The sequence below is a fragment of the Eubalaena glacialis genome, chromosome 19 (genome assembly GCF_028564815.1).
Source record: "Eubalaena glacialis isolate mEubGla1 chromosome 19, mEubGla1.1.hap2.+ XY, whole genome shotgun sequence".
Classification (NCBI taxonomy): Eukaryota; Metazoa; Chordata; class Mammalia; order Artiodactyla; family Balaenidae; genus Eubalaena; species Eubalaena glacialis.
In genome coordinates this window covers 14253263-14273605 of record NC_083734.1, presented here as the reverse complement: position 1 = coordinate 14273605, position 20343 = coordinate 14253263, and the positions used below count along the sequence as shown (strand labels likewise).

The window sequence follows — 20343 nt, the reverse complement described above, 5'->3', positions numbered from 1 at the left end:
CCCACATTCTCTGTCTTCTTTTCTGATTATAGTGTTTTTGAAATTTGGTATTTAAGTTAAATCTAGCTATCTTCTAATTACCTAAATTTGGTATTATATACTTTAGAAAGCTTCTCTTACCACCTTAAAACTATGTAAAAGTTCACTTATCTTTTTCTAGATATTTTCTGGTTTAATTTTAATTTATTAATTATTATTATTATTATTTGGCTGAGCTGCATGGCTTGTGGGATCTTAGTTCCCCAACCAGAGATGGAACCTGGGCCCTTGGCAGTGAAAGCTTGGAGAACCACCACTGGACTGCCAGGGAATTTCCTGAATTTTTAAATATTTAACTTTTTAATGGCTTGAAGAAAGAATCTAATACTTTTGGGGGGCTATCACATTAGTGCCATACTGTTTTTAATTACTGTAGCTCAATGCTGATATGAAATCTGATAGTACCAAGCCCCTTCAGTACTCTTTAAAACAAAAAGGCTCCTCTTTTTTTTTTTTTTAAATATTTATTTATTTACTTACTTACTGATTTTGGCTGTACCAGGTCTTAGTTGCAGCATGTGGGATCTTTAGTTGTGGCATGTAGGCTCTTAGTTGTGGCAGGCGGGCTTCTTAGTTGCGGCATGCAAACTCTTAGCTGTGGCATGCATGTGGGATCTAGTTCCCCGACCAGGGATCGAACCTGGGGCCCCTGCACTGGGAGTGCAGAGTCCTGCCCACTGGACCACCAGGGAAGTCCCACAAAAAGGCTATTCCTACCCATTTATTCAAGATGAACTTTAGAATCATTGCCATATTTTAAGAAAAATCCAACTGTGATTTTGTTGGAAACTGCATTAGACTGATTAGGTTAATGTGGGGAAACTGTCATTTTTACAGTGTTCCGTGTTTCTGTCTAAGGATCTGGTATGTCTCTACATTTATCCAAGCCTTCTTTTATATCCCTCCAAATTAAAATATCCTTGCATTTCTGGAAGAAATCCTACTTGGTCATATATGATTGTTCCTTTAATAAACTGCTGGATGTGACATAGCAGTGATTTTTTTTCAGGGTTTCTACATCCATATTCACTCACATGTGAAACTGGTCTATAGTTTTTACTCTGGGCTTTGTAAAATGAGTGGGAAAGGGTTCTCGGTTCCTCCATGCCCTGGAACAGTTTATACTGTATAAAAATGATCTGTTCCTTGAAAGATATTTTTTCCTTTTATCTTTAAAAAATGTGGCTAAATATGTTCCTTAAAAGTTTTAAAGAACTCACATGAAAAAGAGTGGGTATGGCTTGTTTTTATGGAACTATTTTGATAACTTTTTCAATTTCTTCCACAATTACTAGATTTTTAAAGTATTTTCCTCCCTCTGGAAAAATTTAGCCCATTTATATATTTCCACAAAGTTGTCTATTTACTATTTTCAAATTCAATAATCTAAAATTGTATTAAATATTTGCTATAAATTTTAGAATGAATTCATATCATTGGCTATATCCCCTTCATCGTTTCTAATTTTGTGGCGTTTTCCCCTAGATTTCTTAATTAGATTTGCCAAATCTTTGTCTCTATCAGGAGTCTGTAAACTGTAGCCTGTGTGCCAAATCCTGCCTGGTGCCTCTTTCTGTACATATGTGGTCTAAGAATGGTTTTTACTTTTTTTTTTGGCCACGCCATGAGGCTTGTGGAATCTTAGTTCCCCAATCAGGGATTGAACCTGGGCCCTCGGCAGTGAGAGCGTGGAGTCCTAACCACTGGACCACCAGGGAATTCCTGTTTTTTACATGTTTAAGTGGTTGAAAAAAGGTGAAAAGAATAATTCTCATGACACGAAAATTTTTAGGAAATTCAACTTTCAGTGTCAATAATAAACTTTTATTGGAGTCCAGCCAGGCTCATTCATATGTATACTTTCTACGGTTGCTTTCATGCTACAAGGGCAGTTGAGTAGTTGCAAAAGAGACCATACGTCCTGCAAAGCCCCAAATATTTACCATGTGGCGCTTTACAGAAAAAGTTGGCCAAACCCTGGTCTATAGGACACAAGCTTTGGTGGATATATCTCTGAATCCCCTATTTTATTATGTTATCTTGGTTTCCAGATCCTTATTAATATATTTGATCGAAGTCAGAGTGGTATATTAAAGTTTCTTATAACTATGGAGTTTTTGCCAGTTTCTCCTTGTATACTCAGTCACTTTTGTTTTATAGACACAATCTCTATGTTCCTGAGAGCTAAGGTTGATGATATATTGCAGAAGAGTCTCCTTTACAAAAATAAAATGCCCTGTTTGTTTTACTATATATCGTACCTTGAGCCCTACTGTTTCATATTAATATTAATACCCTGATTTACTTGTGATTCCTGACATGTCTTGCCCACTTTGTGTTGTGTCACTTTTGTAAACAGAATATACTTGGATTTTAATCTTTTTGACCCATTCTGAAAGATTAATTTAAGAGTTTAGCCCATTTTTATTTACTATTATAGACTCCTTTTTATCATCTTCCTATCTTTTGCTCTGTGAACTATTTTTTTTAATGTTTTTTGTTTTTTCCCTAGAATGAAGGGAAAGGTTTACAACCAATTTTAAATTTACTAAAGTTACCACCATGTGAATAAGTGTTTTTAATTTTAAAAATATAGAACAGTTCAAAGAAAAAAGTAGCAATCACCCATATTTCCACTTTCAGAATTCATCACTGTTAATTAAGATTTTGGTATTTTTACTTCTAGTGTTATTTTTTTCTATGTATATATATATTTAAAACATCATATAAGTAAGAATAAATCATGCATAAAATATTAGAACCTCATAGATGAAGACAGAGTCTCCAATCCTCTTTCCGTCACTCCAGGTCTCCAGTATTATGCTACGTATCTATTTTTCTAGTCCTTTTTAGCCACAGAAAATACAGGTGTTTCTGGCTATACACAGTCTTCCTACCAAAATTCACTCTTAACAACTTGTGAAAAATTTTACTCAAAACTTGCTATGCAAATAAAAAATTGACTGTAATGAAATCTCATGCACAGGGAGCAACAAATTTTAGGCTAAGATCCTCTGACTGTAAGAGGGAGGCCAATGAAGGAAGGTGGACGGAAAACACTTTCGTTTGTCCCTATCGCTCTGCCATCCTGCCTCAGGGATTCAGCCTGAGTTAGTGGTCGCTGCTATTGTTTACCCAGAAAATAGTTTCCATAGTTTTTAGAGTTACTGACATTTACATCTTTTTTGTATGTTCTACTAAGTATTTTAGAGGCAAGACACAACAGAATCAAGAGTTGGCAGCTTTCTGCCGTATAATCTGGAAGCTCCATATACTATTTTTTATATTCAGAAAAACAAAACAAAATGAAAACAGTAGTTTTTAAAATGCCAGTGAATGTACCCTAGGGGAAATATAATTCTGGAAAAACACTCAACAGATACATATTTTAGAAGGTAGCAATGGCTCAAAGCAGCAAAAGCAGAGAAGAAAACGGAGACTAGCTTGCAGTGTGATTTTGTTGTATCATGGGATGAGGCCAGTGCTATTTTTGGATGTTCCATGCACTTCAGGATGCGGAATTGAGTCCTGCCCCAAAATACCTCTAGTGAAATACTATACACTATACAACTTGGCAGCTGAATTAAAATTAAAGGTAAAAATATATAAACAAAAGGTTGACAGAATTCTAGATTACCTAATATGACACGATCAGAAGACTTAAGCATGTATACAGTTTAGTGAAGCCACATTTAATATTAATCTGCCTATAAATCCTAGGTGTAGATATGACCTAATTCCTCCCCTCCACAGGGTTAATTAGGAAATTGAGAGAAGTATAATGAGCTGATTGAATTGAAACACATTATCTGCTAAAATGGAGATCACACAATAGAAATACTGGAAACGCCATTTCTTTTCTAATAATAGTACCCATTGTCAGTACAGTCGTATTAGAGATGGCACTCATGATGCTGGGCACGTGCAACCTCCCCATCTACCTTAACAGCCTCTTCTATAGGGTCTGGTTCAGGAAAGCAGGGCTAGGCTGGTCTGTGTCTAGAGGTGGCCCCCAGATTGTTGGCCCCCTGACCAGAAGCCAGCCCAAACACAGGCTGGCCAACAGCTTACAGCAGCATTGTGTGAAAAGCTGTGATGGGCCAGAGTCCTCTCTCGGAAATTTAAAACAGAAGAATGGGAGAAAACCTGGCAATTGAAAACAGAAGAGAGTAGCTGAGTCAAAGGAGTGAGTTAAGATTCTGATACCTTAACTACAGACCCTGCTCCTTCTGCAGTCTTGTTTATCCATTGTTTCAGCCTTCCTCGGCAATCAGAAATTAATAGTGTAATAGGTTTTTTTTTTAAACAGTGTAGTTTTTTTTTTTTAAGATTTTTTTTTTGATGTGGACCATTTTTTTTTTTTAAGTCTTTATTGAATTTGTTACAATATTGCTTCTGTTTTATGTTTTGGTTCCTTGGCCATGAGGCCCGTGGGGTCTTAGCTCCCCGACCAGGGATTGAACTTGCACCCCCTGCATTGGAAGGCGAAGAAGTCTCAACCGCTGGACTGCCAGGGAAGTCCCCCTTTTTTTTTTTTTTTTTCGGTAATAGGGTTTTAAAGTATTTTTACAAACAAACACATCAGCTTCACAACTCTGTAAAGTTAGGTGCGATTAAACTATCCACTTTACAAATGAGAAAGCTGAGGCAGAGTAGGATCAAAATAATTTGAGGTCACATAGCTTCTCAATGGCATAATCATAACACAGCTGTGTTTTCCCTTAGGCCACTGATTTGTATGAATGCTACTGTTTTCCTTTACAGTCCTTTCTCCGCAAACATTAGCTACATCAAGAAGAATATTGTAAGGCAGAACACAGAGTTTCCCTCTTACCTGTTTGCTGTATGGTTGTTATCGCCTGAGCATTACACTGTAGCTGTAACATGTGTCTCAGCATGGCCACTCCCCAAACATTCAACTCTGGATACAACACAGGAGCCGCTGCTGCTTTCAGCTTAGACGATTTCAGACCTGTTGTGAAGGCCTGTAAACTGGCTGCTTCGAGCTGCCTGCACAGTGCAGAAACACTCAGAGCACAGAGGAATTTGTGCACAGGGCTATGGTTTCTGGCATGGGGTAAAAGGCTGAAGACAGCATTATAATTATTTTCATACTTCCCGTTAATATCACACCCAGGAATTGGGGTCTCAACTGTTTTCCCCTTTTTTTTACTCTCCCCTCCCAGGTCATAACTGAGTATTTGCGCCAGATTCTTGCTTTCAGGTAAACAGATATCCCTGTTAGTAATCTCACCACAAAGCTTATTTATGACTTTGCCAGCCTCCTCAAATCTAGCTAAAAGAGTTGACCTCAGGGCAATGTGGCAAAAAACACCCAGTGTGAGAAGCAGCCCCCCTAGAGAACACTCTATACTATGGTAGAGATCCCAGGCCTGCTGCAAACACTCTTGGCTGCAATACTTGGCATAACTGCATCCATCACAGGGAACTGGGGCCAAAGTGTGCTTCAAACATCGGTGACAGTAGAGGTCCGCATTGGTAGCTCTGGTATCCCACTTGCTCTCGAGGCCATGATGCCATGGTGGCATTTCTCCTGGGTTAAGGACACTCACAAAAGCCTCCTCTTTCACCAGAAGCTCTCCTGGGAGAATATCTTTTGTGGCAACCAGATAGCGGCCTTTTAAAGGGTCCGTACATAAGCTGACAGATGATGATGTGTTGCAAATTTGTTCATTCTCTTCCCTTAGGTCCATATCCTCAAAGGCTTTGGTTAGAGCTGCTGGGGAGGTTTCTGTGAGATTCTCCTTTTCTTGTACCTTTACTTTCAGACGACAGAGGGTTCTCTGCAGAATCTGAAATTGGGAAGCTGCTAGGGTTGGTTTGGCAGCAAAGTTACTTTCAAGATCACTGATGGTCTGGCTTGCCTCGTGTGGTCTCCCCAGGGTCACCAGACACTCCGCCTTACGCAACAGCAACTTGGGTTGCAATCCCTCTGGATATCCATGCGTCTGTGCTCTGACGATGTCTTTAAGGCATGTCTGCAAACAGAAAGAAAATCCCAAAATGACCCTTGGTCCCTACTCTTAAATGTCCACTTGAAAGTCTTAACAAAAATCTACAAGTTAAGGATTATTAAAAATGGAGCAACTAAGATCATGTGCTTATTTCTTTAAATCATATTCTACTGTGATCTTTTAATTGAATGATTAGAAACAGAAGAAGATATTATGTTTAACTGTCATTAAATATTTCTGATTCTAAGGAAAAAAGTCTTACAGGTAGAAGAAGCATAGTATGATGATTAAGAGGGCATCCCAGTACGGACTCTGCCTCTTGCTAGCTGTACGACCTTGTGCAAATGAATTAATTTCTCAGTGTCTTAGTTTTCTCATCTGAAAAACAGGGATAATAATACCTCACAGGATAGAAATAAAAATGAAAATAAGGTAATATATCTAAAGTGTTAAAAAGATGCCTGGAACATAGTATGTGCTCAATACATGGGAATCATTATTGTAAGAAGTAACAATATAGGGAAGTTATAAAGGGCTAAACGTTTCACAAGGTCTTCCCACTGCTGTCTATAGTAGCCCAGGCCTTTCTTGCTTAGGGCCTGGACTTAGATTCTTGCTCTTCTCTCTTAGTCCAAAGGGCTTAAGTGTGAATTTGCGGTGACTCAAATAGTTCTTAACTCTAGGGTATACTTTAAATTTTTGTAGAATTCCAAAATGGATGTGCCCAAGTGGCATTTTAGAGTTTGTCCTTAGACCTCAATTTGGGGATGAGGAGGAAGCCACTCATCTGAAGTCCCCCCACCCAATGGGCATTTCAGTGCAACTTTTACTTTCCCACTCAAAATTTATATTGAGGGTGAGACTTATTATTGCAGGGATATTCTTGAACATGCTCATCTACTTATTAAAAAATACCACCCTGAACAAGTAAATAGTGTGCAAACACTTGGAACCTGAAGTATTATTAGCAACGTATCTCATAGCTGATCTTGACACTGAGCACTGCTGACCCACTGGATAGAGTCCACGGCCCCGGGGAATGTGCATGTCTCTTTCCTGCCAACCCATACTACCCCATGTAATCACCTGAGACAGGTGAAGTGAATCAGGAGAAAGAACAAGTTCGGGAGGGTGTCAATTTGCTTCCAATTCAACCAGTTCCAATTTTAGCTTTCTAATGTAGAAGCAGGGATGAAGGTCTAGTCCTCCAGGGAACCCCCCTGCAGATCCTCTCCAATCACACCAGGCATCCTGATACTCACCTCATACTGACCCAGGTGGAAGAGGGCTGCAGAGCGATTGGCGTAACACAGTGAAATGTCCTCAGAGTTGGGCCTTGAATGCGATACTCCCTGCAGAACAATGCACCGGTTAAAGGTATACATGGAAACTAGCATCTTTAGAGTTTTGTTATGTTTTTTCCCGATAATAGGGGCTCTGCTACTAAAGACTGTATGAAATTGGGTAAGTTACTGGATCTCTTTGTGCTTCATCTGCTTCATTTTTAACTACCTTAGAGCAGAGGTGTGAAGATCAAGTGAGGAAATAAATAGGTAAAGCACTTTGAAGACAGCAGCTTCAGACACAGCTTCAGCCACAAACAGTACTAAAGGTAAATGAAAACTGAGGAGCATAATCTGGCACATAACGAAGTGTGAGTGGAACAAACAGAAATTCACAAATGAAGAAACACGAATGATACGTGGGAAACAATTCATATACAGATAGTCAAATACATGAAAATGAAAGCAGAAAAGGGCTACTTTTTTCTACCACCAAATTGGCAAGGATTAATAATAATCATAAAGGTGGGACTTCCCTGGTGGCCCAGTGGTTAAGAATCCGCCTGCTAATGCAGGGGACATGGGTTCGAGCCCTGGTCCGGGAAGATCCCACATGCTGCGGAGCAACTAAGCCCGTGCGCCACAACTACTGAGCCTGCACTCTAGAGCCCACGAGCCACAACTACTGAAGCCCGCGCGCCTAGAGCCCATGCTCCGCAACAACAGAAGCCACTGCAGTGAGAAGCCTGTGCCCCTCAATGAACAGTAGCCCCCGCTCGCTGCAGCTAGAGAAAGCCCGCGTGCAGCAACGAAGACCCAAACACAGCCAAAAAAAAATTTTAAAAAATAAAAATAAAGGTGGCATCTCCAATCACTGGAGAAAAGATAGGGATTATTCAATAAAAGTATTGGGACAAATAGCCACTGAGGAAAAATAAAGTTGGTTCTCGATATGTGATAATAAAACTTTCATTAGAATAAATAACAAATGGATCAAAATCTTAATATAAAAATTGAGGACTTCCCTGGTGGCGCAGTGGTTGAGAATCTGCCTGCCAATGCAGGGGACACGGGTTCGAGCCCTGGTCTGGGAAGATCCCACATGCCGTGGAGTGACTGGGCCCATGAGCCACAACTACTGAGCCTGCGCGTCTGGAGCCTGTGCTCCGCAACAGGAGAGGCCGCGATAGTGAGAGACCCGTGCACCGCAGTGAAGAGTGGCCCCTGCTCGCCGCAACTAGAGAAAGCCCTCGCACAGAAACGAAGACCCAACACAGCTAAAAATAATAAATAAATAAATTAAAAAAAAAAAAAATTGAAACTATAAGAGTACCAGAAGAAACTATATAAATAATCTAAAGTGATGTTGGAGTCAGAAATACCTTTCTAATTATGACACAAAACCCAGAAGTCATAAAAGGTTAATGAATTTGACCACATAAAAATAAAAAATTTCTTTGTGGCAAAAAACCAATAAAAGCAGTATCAAAAGACAAGCGTTGAACTGGAAAAAATATTTGCAACTCCTATTACAGGTAAAGGGCTCATTTCTTTACTTTATGAACAGTTCCTACAGATCAATAAGATGGCAACCAATAATTCAGTAGGAAAATAAGCAAATGATATGAACCATTCTAATGGGAAATATAAATGGCTCTTAAACAAATGAAAAGATGCTCAACCTCATTCATAATCAGCAAAATGCAAATTAAAACTCTACTGAGATGCCATTTTTTACTTATCAGATTCGCAAAGAAGTAAAATTGATAGCATACTGAGTTGGCATAGGAGTGGGATAATGGTCATTCTCATACATTGCTAGTGGGAGTGTAAACTGGTCTCACAATTACGGAGGCAATTTAGCAATGTATATCTCTTAATACATATATCTATATCTCATTGACCCAGCAATTCCTCTTCTAGGGATTTATCCTACAGATATAATCCTTTATCCTATAGATATGTGCAAAATAACATACATGCAAAGTTTCTCATCACAGAATTGTCTGAAGTAACAAAAGATAGGAAAAAAGGTAAATAGTGATCTAAAGGACTCTAATTAAATAAATTACTATTATATCCATATAACAGAACATAAGTGGAAAAAGCACAGTGCTGAACTGTGTGTATAGAATGTTATTTATATAAAAAGAGTATGTGTGTGCAGGAGTGGGAGATTATTTGTATTTATTTATATACGCTGGAGTACCTCTGGAAAGATAGCTTTAACAGTGCTAGCTTCTGGGGATGGGAAACGAGTGGCTGGGGGACAGAGGAAGTAGACTGCACTCTATACTCTTGCATCTTAAAAATTCTAACTATGTAAACACATTTCCTATTCCAAAATAAAAAGATAAAATAATGTTAATAATACCAAATAACCAATATTGCTTAGGATATAGAGAAATGAACATTTCCATACTCTGCTAGAAGGGATATAACTAGTTTTTTCCTGGAGAGTGATTCAGCAACAAGTGCCAAAGGCCTTAAAAAAAATACATTCAGTTGACCCAGCAATTGCCGTTCTAGGAATTTATCCTTAGGAAATAGTCAGGTGTGTACAAATATTTACATAGAAAGATGCTCCTTGCAGCTTTATGATACCAAACACTCCGCCAACACTAGGTGTTAAATCAAGTATAGTTCCCTGTAATGGAACACTAAGCCAGCTGTAAAAAATCATGTTTTAGTGGAAAATTTAATAACATGAGAAAACAGTCACAATAAATTGTTGAGGGGAAAAAAAGCAGGTTACAAAACAGTAAGTACAGTATTATCGCCGTTTTGTACACGAAAAACATATTTTCAGAGGAAAAAGTGGCTGGCTGGATATAGGCAAAAATGTTAACAGTGCTTATCACTGGTTATGGGATTTTTTTCTTACTTTTTATGCTTCTCTATATTTTCCAAGTAAACATATATTACATTTACAATCAGACAAAAACAACAAATATTATTTTAAAAAAGAAAGAAAATAGCAGCTCTATGGAAAACTGCAAAGTACCACAATCAACAAAATACTAGTTTCATGAAATAGGAAGGCTCAATTTTTTTGTCTGATTTCACTTTTTAGTTTACTTATTTTCCTTGAACAGCTTCCCCTGTGATCACATTTATGACACACATGCATACAGTTGAAGAAAGATTAGCTCTGAAAAAGAACTACTATTAAGCCATTTATCAGTGATCATTACATGTAATGGATTTTAGTTCTTCAGCAATCACTAATGCTTACATTATTCAGCATTACAAAGCAGGGCTTTTATCAATTTTAAAAGATGCTGTTGTAGGTCTGATAGTTTTTCGAAAACTAATTCCAAACTTTAAGCATAGGCCTGTTAAAGATGCAAAGTAGGGGGTACACTCTTCAAATTCACACTCATTCTTTCAATATACAGGGTCCACAGACCTGGTTTACGAGGTTGATATATTCTTGCTTTAAACCCGTATTTATCTCTAAAAAATTATGGAAGGAAATCTCTCAGGGATCTTGTTCCAGTTTCCACTCTGGAAGCAGGACAAGAGCAACAGATTGTTAAAAGCCACCATTCCGGGGCTTCCCTGGTGGCACAGTGGTTGAGAATCTGCCTGCCAATGCAGGGGACACGGGTTCGAGCCCTGGTCTGGGAAGATCCCACATGCCGCGGAGCAACTAGGCCCGTGAGCCACAATTACTGAGCCTGCGCGTCTGGAGCCTGTTCTCCACAACAAGAGAGTCCGCGATAGTGAGAGGCTCGCGCACCGCAATGAAGAGTGGCCCCCACTAGCCGCAAATAGAGAAAGCCCACGCACAGAAACGAAGACCCAACACAGCCATAAATAAATAAATAAATAAATAAATAATAAATAAACCCAAAAAAGTTAAAAAAAAAAAAAAAAGCCACTATTCCTCCTTGAAACCTAGTTCACTGATGGTTAGTGTAATAATTTTAAATATTTGTTGACAACCTTCAAAATGCAGTTCAACTGGGCTGTGGCGATTGAGCTTATTTTCCTTCCTAACTTTACCTAAGTCATACTGGCTATAGCTAACATGGTGGCCAACCAAAACCCAGCTGTTCTCTAAACTGGGACTATCACACCAGCAGCCTCACCAGTTGTTCAGACAAAAAAGGCACACAATTCAGTAAGAGCTGACAGACATGGAGGAGGGAGGCCAAGGCATCCAACAAGACTTGCTACACTGTGTCTGAAGGAATATGAGAATGGAAGTTTCTTGATGGAATTCAGGACATATAATACAAACTATCCTTTGTTTCAGAATAGGACCAAAAGCTGAGTTGTGCCAGTTTTCTTTTTCAAATCCAATCCAAAATTCATAGGCAAAGCTACTAGTGGCTACACAATTCACAATTCAGCAGTAACGGTTCTATCTTTTGAAGAAATATGCATTGTTAAATTGTTGAGACAGCCCCTCCTGCTGAGCCGGGCCGGGGGTCGGCGGGGGGGGGGGGGGGGGGGGGGGGCGCGTGGTGGCGGGGTCGTCTTACCTTAGAGTACAGCACTGTGGCTCCCATATAATCCTTCTTCTGAAATTTTTTGTTTCCTTCTTCTCTGTAGAAAAGGGGAGCATTGGGGTCCTTTCCAACAAGGTAACCTCTAGAAAGCCTTTTTAAAAACATCTCATCCTCCTGTCTTCATGAAGAAAGAACAACCACAACAACAAAAAAGCACAAATTTGTTATTTCTAGGAAAACTCCTAACCACTACTGCACCTGAAACAGGAGTGACTACCTACAAAATACTGGGACAAAAGAGGTTGGATGTGTTATGTAATGCGACTGGGGGGAAAAATCTTTGGTCTCAGAGACATAGGGACTGGAATTTCTATTAGGACAGAATATAAGTTTTTTATTCAGTTACTGGCCAATAAACCATTCCTTGGATAATGCATTATAGAGAGGCTTGGGTGTGGAGAACGACATAATACACAAGTCTTTGCACCAAGGTATACTCGCCACCTAAACTTTGTTGAAAATACCTGAGTGAATGGCTGACAGAGGGGAGGGAGGGAGAGAAGGGGGAGGGAGAGACAAGAAGCAGGGGCAGGGAAGGCAGAGGGAAGGAGGAGGGGGAGGGAAGGAGGAGGAGGAAGAGGAGGAGGAGAAGGAAGAAGAGGAAGAGATGGGATGAATCATAAAGTAAATGTAGCGAAATGTTAACATTCGGGGAATCTGAAAGAAGGGCATTGCACAACAATTCTTTATCCTATTTTTGCAAGTAAATCTGAAATTATTTCAACCTGCAAAGTTTTTAAAAACAAGTATATGAATTCTCTAATGTATAAATACACAAACATACACCTTTTTTCCAATAAAAAGAAATAGTATAGAATAACCTAGACTATACTCTTTGACTATACAATGCAATGAAGCAAAATATGAATACCATGGGAACTAAAAATTCTCTTAAGGAACTCCTGGGTCAAAGGGGAAATCAAAGACAAAACTGCAGAATGTTTAGAAAAGTGTTTAGCAAATTTTTGTTTACAAAGACCCACAGTAAGAAATACCTTTCATGGGCTTCCCTGGTGGCACAGTGCTTAAGAATCCGCCTGCCAATGCAGGGGACACGGGTTCGAGCTCTGGTCCAGGAAGATCCCACATGGAAGATCCCACATGCCGCGGAGCAACTAAGCCCGCGAGCCACAACTACTGAAGCCCGCGCACCTAGAGCCTGTGCTCGGCAACAAGAGAAGCCACCGCGATGAGAAACCAGCGCGCCACAACGAAGAAGAGTAGCCCCGGCTCGCAGCAAATAGAGAAAGCCCGCGCGCAGCAACAAAGATCCAGTGCAGCCAAAAATAAAAAATTAAAAACAAACAAACCAAAAAGGCAGTAATGGAACAACAACAAAAAAAAGAAATACCTTTCACATTGAGATTCAGTAAGCTGCATCTGTGTATGTATATATGGAAATTTCACAAAACACTATTGATCTTTAAGTTAATATTAAATATGATTTTATTAATATTTAAACACAATACAGAAAAAAATCTCAAAATAAATAACACAAAAAGAAAAATAAGGAAAGATTTTATTTAATTCAGAAGGTGTGCTTGCCTGTTCAAAATTTATTCCAGTCCAGAAAATATGAGGACAATACCCCATGAATATCTGGTACACCATAGATCCTATTCTTTGTTGTTTGTTTTTATGTTGTTTTAAATTAGGTTAAACCTGAAAACCCTATTCAAACAAAGAAGTTGTGGTGAACAGTAATAATAGCAAAATTCTTCTTGCTTAACAATGGATATTCTTTAATCTTAATCCAAAATGATGACAAACTCAATGTTTTTTTTTTATTTTTTGAATTTTATTTATTTATTTTTGGCTGTGTTGGGTCTTCGTTTCTGTGCGAGGGCTTTCTCTAGTTGTGGCAAGTGGGGGCCACTCTTCATCGCCGTGCGCGGGCCTCTATCGCGGCTTCTCTTGTTGCGGAGCACAGGCTCCAGACACGCAGGCTCAGTAGGTGTGGCTCACAGGCCTAGCCGCTCCGCGGCATGTGGGATCTTCCCGGACCGGGGCACGAACCCGTGTCCCCTGCATTGGCAAGCGGATTCTCAACCACTACGCCACCAGGGAAGCCCTTAACTCAATGTTTCTGTAATTGTTCTTGAGTGTAATTAAGAACTAAGCTGCAATAATTCATTCTTCTAGCACCAGCTTTAACTCAGTAATTAATTGAAAGTTTTGAAAAGCTTTCTTTTTTTAATATTTCAAATTTTCTTCTGGAATGTTATGATAAAAAATTTGGGGAAGTGAGATGGAACAATTTTCTAATTAATTTTTTTATTGTGCTAAAATATTTAAAAACTTGTCATTTTAACTAAAGTATATAGTTCAGTGGCATTAAGTACATACACAATATTGTGCAATTGTCACCGCTATCCATTTCCAGAACTTTTTCACCAGCCCAAACTAGAACTCTGCACTCATTAAATGATAACTCTCCATTCCTCCCTCTCCCCAGCCCCTGATAACCTCTATTTCACTTTCTGTTTCTATGAATTTGTCTACTCTAGGTACTTCATGTAAGTGGAATGGTATAGTATTCATCCTTTTATGTCTGGCTTGTTTCACTTAACATAATGTTTCCTAGGTTCATTCCTTTTTTTTTTTTTTTCATTCCTTTTTATAGCTGAGTAATATTCCATTATATGTATATATCACAGTTTATCCATTCGTCTGTTAATGGACATTTGGGCTATTTTCACTCTTGGCTATTATGAATACTGCTCTGAACATTGGTGTGCAAATAAATCTGTTCAAGTCCCATTTTCAATTCTTTTGGGTATAAACCCAGAAGTAAGATTGCTGGATTATGTAGTAATTCTATTTTTTTTTTCTTTAAATTGGTGCCTTACTTGTCTTTTTTAAAAATTAATTAATTAATTAATTAATTAAATTTTTGGCAGCATTGGGTCTTCCTTGCTGTGTGCGGGCTTTCTCTGGTTGCAGCGAGCAGGGGCTACTCTTCGTTCCGGTGCGTGGGCTTCTCATTGCGGTGGCTTCTCTTGTTGCGGAGCACGGGCTTTAGGCTCGCAGGCTTCAGTAGTTGCAGCACACAGGCTCAGTAGTTGTGGCTCACGGGCTCTAGAGCTCAGGCTCAGTAGTTGTGGCACACAGGCTTAGTTGCTCCGTGGCACGTGGGATCTTCCTGGACCAGGGCTTGAACCTGTGTCCCCTGCCTTGGCAGATGGATTCTCAACCACTGCGCCACCAGGGAAGTCCCAGTAATTCTATTTCTAATTATTTGAAGAATTGCCATACTGTCTTTCATAGTGGCTATACCATTTTACATTCCCACCAACAGTGCACAAGGGCTCCAATTTCTCCACATCCTCACCAACGCTTGTTATTTTCTGTTTTGTTTTTTTGGATAGTAGCCATCTAATGAGTATGAGGATAATAAGGTATCTTGTTGTAGTTTGATTTGCATCTCCCTAATGATTAGTGATGTTAAGAGCATCTTTTCATATGCTTATTTCATGTGCTTATCTTCTTCGAAGAAATATCTATGCAAGTCCTTTGCCCATTTTTTAAAAAAATTTACTTATTTATTTTGGGCTGTGTTGGGTCTTTGTTGCCGCCCATGGGCTTTCTCTAGTTGCGCTGAGCAGGGGCTCTTTGCCTTTTTTTTTTTTTTTTAAATTAATTAATTAATTAATTAATTAATTTTTGGCTGTGTTGGGTCTCCGTTTCTGTGCGAGGGCTTTCTCTAGTTGCGGCAAGCGGGGGCCACTCTTCATCGCGGTGCGCGGGCCTCTCACTATCGCGGCCTCTCTTGTTGCGGAGCACGGGCTCCAGACGCGCAGGCTCAGTAGTTGTGGCTCACGGGCCTAGTTGCTCCGCGGCATGTGGGATCTTCCCAGACCAGGGCTCGAACCCATGTCCCCTGCATTAGCAGGCAGATTCTCAACCACTGCGCCACCAGGGAAGCCCCTCTTTGCCTATTTTTAAACTGGGTTTTTTGTTGTTGTCGTTGAGTCTTAGGAGTTCTTAATATGGTCTGGATATTAATCCCTTAGCAGATGTATGATTTGCAATATTTTCTCCCATTCTGTGGGTTGCCTATTTAACTCTGTTGATAGTCACTTGATGCACTAAATATTTTACTTTTCATGAAGTCTGATTTGCCTATTTTTTTCTTTTGTTGCCTGTGCCTTTGGTGTCATAGCCAAGAAAAAGATGCCAAATCCAATGTCATAAGCTTTTGGCTTATGTTTTCTTCTAAGAGTTTTATGGTTTTAGCTCTTAAGTTTAGGTCTTTGAGTTATTTTGAGTTAGCTTTTGCATATGGTGTAAGGTAAAGGTCCAACTTCATTCTTTGGCATGTAGAGTCTAACTAGGAAGCAGATAGAAAGAACCAAGTTCCTTCTTCTAGCCGTGCCTTCTCTTTCTAGAGCCCTAGAGAGGTAAAGCCTCTTATAAGGTCCATTGGCAAAGCAGAAAGTCCCAGCCCCAGCCGAGAATACAGAAGATCACAGCTGAGAAACTGTAGCTTAATAACTTGCACACATTCACACATACACATTTTTTTTCCTGAAAGTAAGTGCACTCATCATGGAAGTTCACCTCTAAATATTTCAGCATGCCTCTGCTAAGAATAAGGACATTCTCCTATATCTTGATATCACAATAGCATTATCATGCCTAAAAAATTAACACTAGGGACTTCCCTGGTGGCACAGTGGTTAAGAATCTGCCTGCCAATGCAGGGGACACGGGTTCGATCCCTGGTCCAGGAAGATCCCACATGCAGCGGAGCAACTAAGCCTGTGCACCACAACTACTGAGCCTGAGCTCTAGAGCCCGTGAGCCACAACTACTGAGCCCACGTGCCAAAACTACTGGCGCCCGCACGCCTAAAGCCCGAGCTCTGTAACAAGAGAAACCACTGCAGTAAGAAGCCCGAGCACCGCAAAAAAGAGTAGCCCCCGCTCGATGCAACTAGAGAAAGCCCACGTGCAGCAACGAAGACCCGATGCAACCAAATAAATAAATTAAATTAAATTTTAAAAAACCCACTAATTCAAATATCATTTAAAATTTCTCCATTATTCCTAAAATGTCTTTTCTTTCTTTTTCTTACCCCAACCTGATGCCGGATCAAGGTTCTAACATACTGCATTTAGTTATTTCTCATTAGTTTCTTTTGAGACAGTCCCATAATTTTTTTGTTTTTTATGATTAAGTTTTTTTGAAGACTCAAGGCCAGGAAAACGTTACACATTCTGGTTTTGTCTCATTGTTTCCTCATGATTAGATTCAGATCGAACAATTTTTGTCAAGAATATTAGTCCATCGTTAAATCTGTATACTTCTTGTTGTTTCAAACCAGGAGACACATGTCAGGCAGTCCCATCACTACTGGTGATGTTGTTTGGTCACTTGGTTAAAGTGGTGACTGTTGGATTTCTCTAATATAAAGATAACTTTCCCCTTGTGATAAGTAACATTAATAAGTAATCTATGGGGCCATACTTTGAGACCATGTGAATAACCTGTTTCCCAGTGATCTTTCTTCTAATGTTTTGAGCATCCATTGACGATTATTGCCAGAATCACTTATTACACTGGGAGTTACAAAATGGTGATTTTCTAATTCTATCATTATTTCTAAACTTATTAATTAGCATTTTTCTGTAAAGACAAATGTTTCCCCCTTTTCTTCTTTTACTTATGTATTTTTTTGAGTATCACCATGGACTTAAAAAAATTCATTCTTATAAACCATTATCATCATTATACTTTTTGATGTTCATATTGTCCTAAATTTGGCCAATGGAAACCTCTTCAGACTGGCTCCTATGTTCTTTTTTTACTTAAATCCGTTAGTCTTTGAGCATTTCCTTGATTTCTGGCAAAACAAAGTATTCCATTTAAATCAGTATAAAATCAAAACAAATAGGAAGGCAGTGAGTGCGGACAGTGAGTCTGTTAAGAATTCCCTAGGACACTGTAGATTATCAATGGGAGAGGTCCACTTGTCTCAAAAGGTCTTTGATATTGACAAAACGCATCTAATTTGGGAAAACATTCCTCAAAGACTGTAAATGGCAAGAAAGAAGAGTGTATGCCTGGCTTTAAGCTTTAAAGGCCCAATTCATACTTTCATTTACTGGGCAAACATATGGAGATTAGAAATTTAAATCTTTTTTGGTCATTTTAGATTATGATTGAATAGTTTTACAAACAGCTCTTTGGAACTAACTTGTTAAGTAGAGAAGTTCGGGGATAAAGTAGTGAGAGATACACAGAACAAATAAAAATAGAGGCAATTATTAACTTCAGGGAAAACAAGAGTTGTACAAGAAAGGAAATGTAATTCAAAGTATACTTTGTGGTTCATATGATATTTACATAGACATAATGATATACACGTTGAAAACTGGTTTAACCAGTATCATATTCTACTGGTTATATATTATAAATTATAATATAATTATGATGATAGAATGAGGGAAAAACAAAGTATATACATGTGAGTCGGGGGTAAGAGAGCTAGATTTGGCAACTAAAACTAAAAATTCAAAAATAGCAATATTAGCATACTGTTTAGTAATATGAAATTAAATGCTGGAAGAAACAATGATTTTAAGTATCAGTCTTTGCAGAATAGAAATGGGGAAGAGTAAGTGAGAGTTGCTGTTTTTCTTTATATGTTTTGAAGTACTATTTGACTTCTTACACTATATGCATATTATTCTGATAAAAAATAAACTAAAAAAGGAAAATATTTCCATGTAATAAGGTACCAGGTCTAAGGACTTCCTTGGTGGTCCAGTGGGTAAGACTCTGTGCTCCCAATGCAGGGGGGCCCGGGTTCGATCCCTGGTCAGGGAACTAGATCCCGCATGCATGACGGAACTAAGAGTTCGCATGCTACAACTAAGACCTGCTGCAGCCAAAATAAATAAATAAATAATATATAAATAAATATTAAAAAAAAAATAAGGCACCAGGTCTACATAGTTTTACAGGATTTTTCTACCAGCTTTAAAGAATCAAATAATCCTTACATTATATAAATTATTTCAGAGCATAGAGAAATATGGGAAGCTCTCCAATTCATGCTATGAGGCTATCATAACCCTGATACCAAGAGGTGATGAATAGAGCACACACACAAAAAAATATATAGTCTAATACCATTTAAGAACATAGATATAAAAATCCTAAAAATAACCTCAGCAAATTGAATCTAGCCCTGTGTTAAAAAAAATGTTAGATGATAACCAGAGTTATTCTCCAAAACAGTTCAACTTCAGTAAATCTACTGATGTCAATTCTGCCTTAACAGATTAAAGTGGAATAAGAAAATGATCATTCCTCCCAAAATATATCAAAAAAAAGGGCTGATAAAATTCAACACTTATTTATGATACAATATAGCACAACTTCCTTAAACTGATAAAGGGTATACATTATAAACCTATAGCAATGTCCTAAATGCCTGTTACTATTCAACATTGCACCAGAGGTCTAACTAATGCTATAATTAAAAAGTAGGGCTTCCCTGGTGGCGCAGTGGTTGAGAATCTGCCTGCCAATGCAGGGGACACGGGTTTGAGCCCTGGTCTGGGAAGATCCCACATGCCGCGGAGCAACTAGGCACGTGAGCCACAATTACTGAGCCTGCGCGTCTGGAGCCTGTGTTCCGCAATAGTGAGAGGCCCGCGCACCGTGATGAAGAGTGGCCCCCACTTGCCGCAACTAGAGAAAGCCCTCGCACAGAAACGAAGACCTAACACAGCCATAAATAAATAAATAAAAATTTTAAAATAAATAAATAAATAAAAATGGATACCATTTTGCTAAACTGTGATTCAAAGCCAATGTTCCCGATCATCAAATCGACTACAAATATTTATCTGTAAAAACCATTCTTAGCTGATGGCCACACAAAAACAGGCAGTGGGATGGATTTACCCTGTGGGTTGTTGTTTGCTGACATCTGTTTAAAATATAATCAGATCGTATCACTCTTATCTCAAAACCCTGTGAATTAGTTTTCTATTGTTGTGTAACAACTATCACATATTCAGCAGGTTAAAACAATACCCATTTATTATCCTCAGTTCTGTAGATCAGAAGTCCAGGTGGGCTTGCCTGGTCTCTCTGCTTAGGGTCTCACAAGGCTGAAATCAAGGTGACCTCTTATAGAGAGGATCTGGGAAAGAATCTATATCTAAACTCATTCAGGATGTTGAGTTTAGAACTGACAGAAGCCAGTTCCTTGCAATTGTAGGTCTGAGGTCCCCATTTCCTTGCTGGCTGTTAGCCGGGAAGCACTCTCTGCTTTTAAAGGTCTGGTCTGATTGGGTTACACCCACCCAGTAATTATATCTCAAAGTCAGGGGGCTTGGGACTTTCATTACATCAGCCCAATCCCTTCCCAGCAGTGCTTAGGTTAATGTTAGATTGAGTAACCAGGGGACCAGGATTGAGTAACCAGGGGACCAGAATGCTGGCGTGGCGGCGGCGGGGGGCATCTTTAGAATTCTGCCTACTATACCCTGGAATAACCTCCTACTCAGGATA

The 20343-nt window shown here is 39.1% G+C and overlaps 1 protein-coding gene across 2 annotated transcripts in view; it reads right to left on the bottom strand.

Annotated features, from left to right (window-relative positions):
• Positions 1 to 20343, bottom strand: part of SMYD4 (SET and MYND domain containing 4) — a 33850-nt gene that overhangs the window by 10672 nt on the left and 2835 nt on the right. Inside the window, exons 3-5 of one of the 2 annotated variants that reach the window (XM_061175554.1) lie at positions 11788 to 11932; positions 7277 to 7366; positions 4874 to 6038 (exon numbers count right to left, since the gene is read on the bottom strand). In XM_061175554.1, coding sequence (XP_061031537.1) covers positions 4874 to 6038; positions 7277 to 7366; positions 11788 to 11932 — 1400 coding nt within the window. Of the gene's footprint in view, positions 1 to 4873; positions 6039 to 6276; positions 6393 to 7276; positions 7367 to 11787; positions 11933 to 20343 lie in introns of those variants that run through there. The other variant, XM_061175555.1, reaches the window with a different exon arrangement.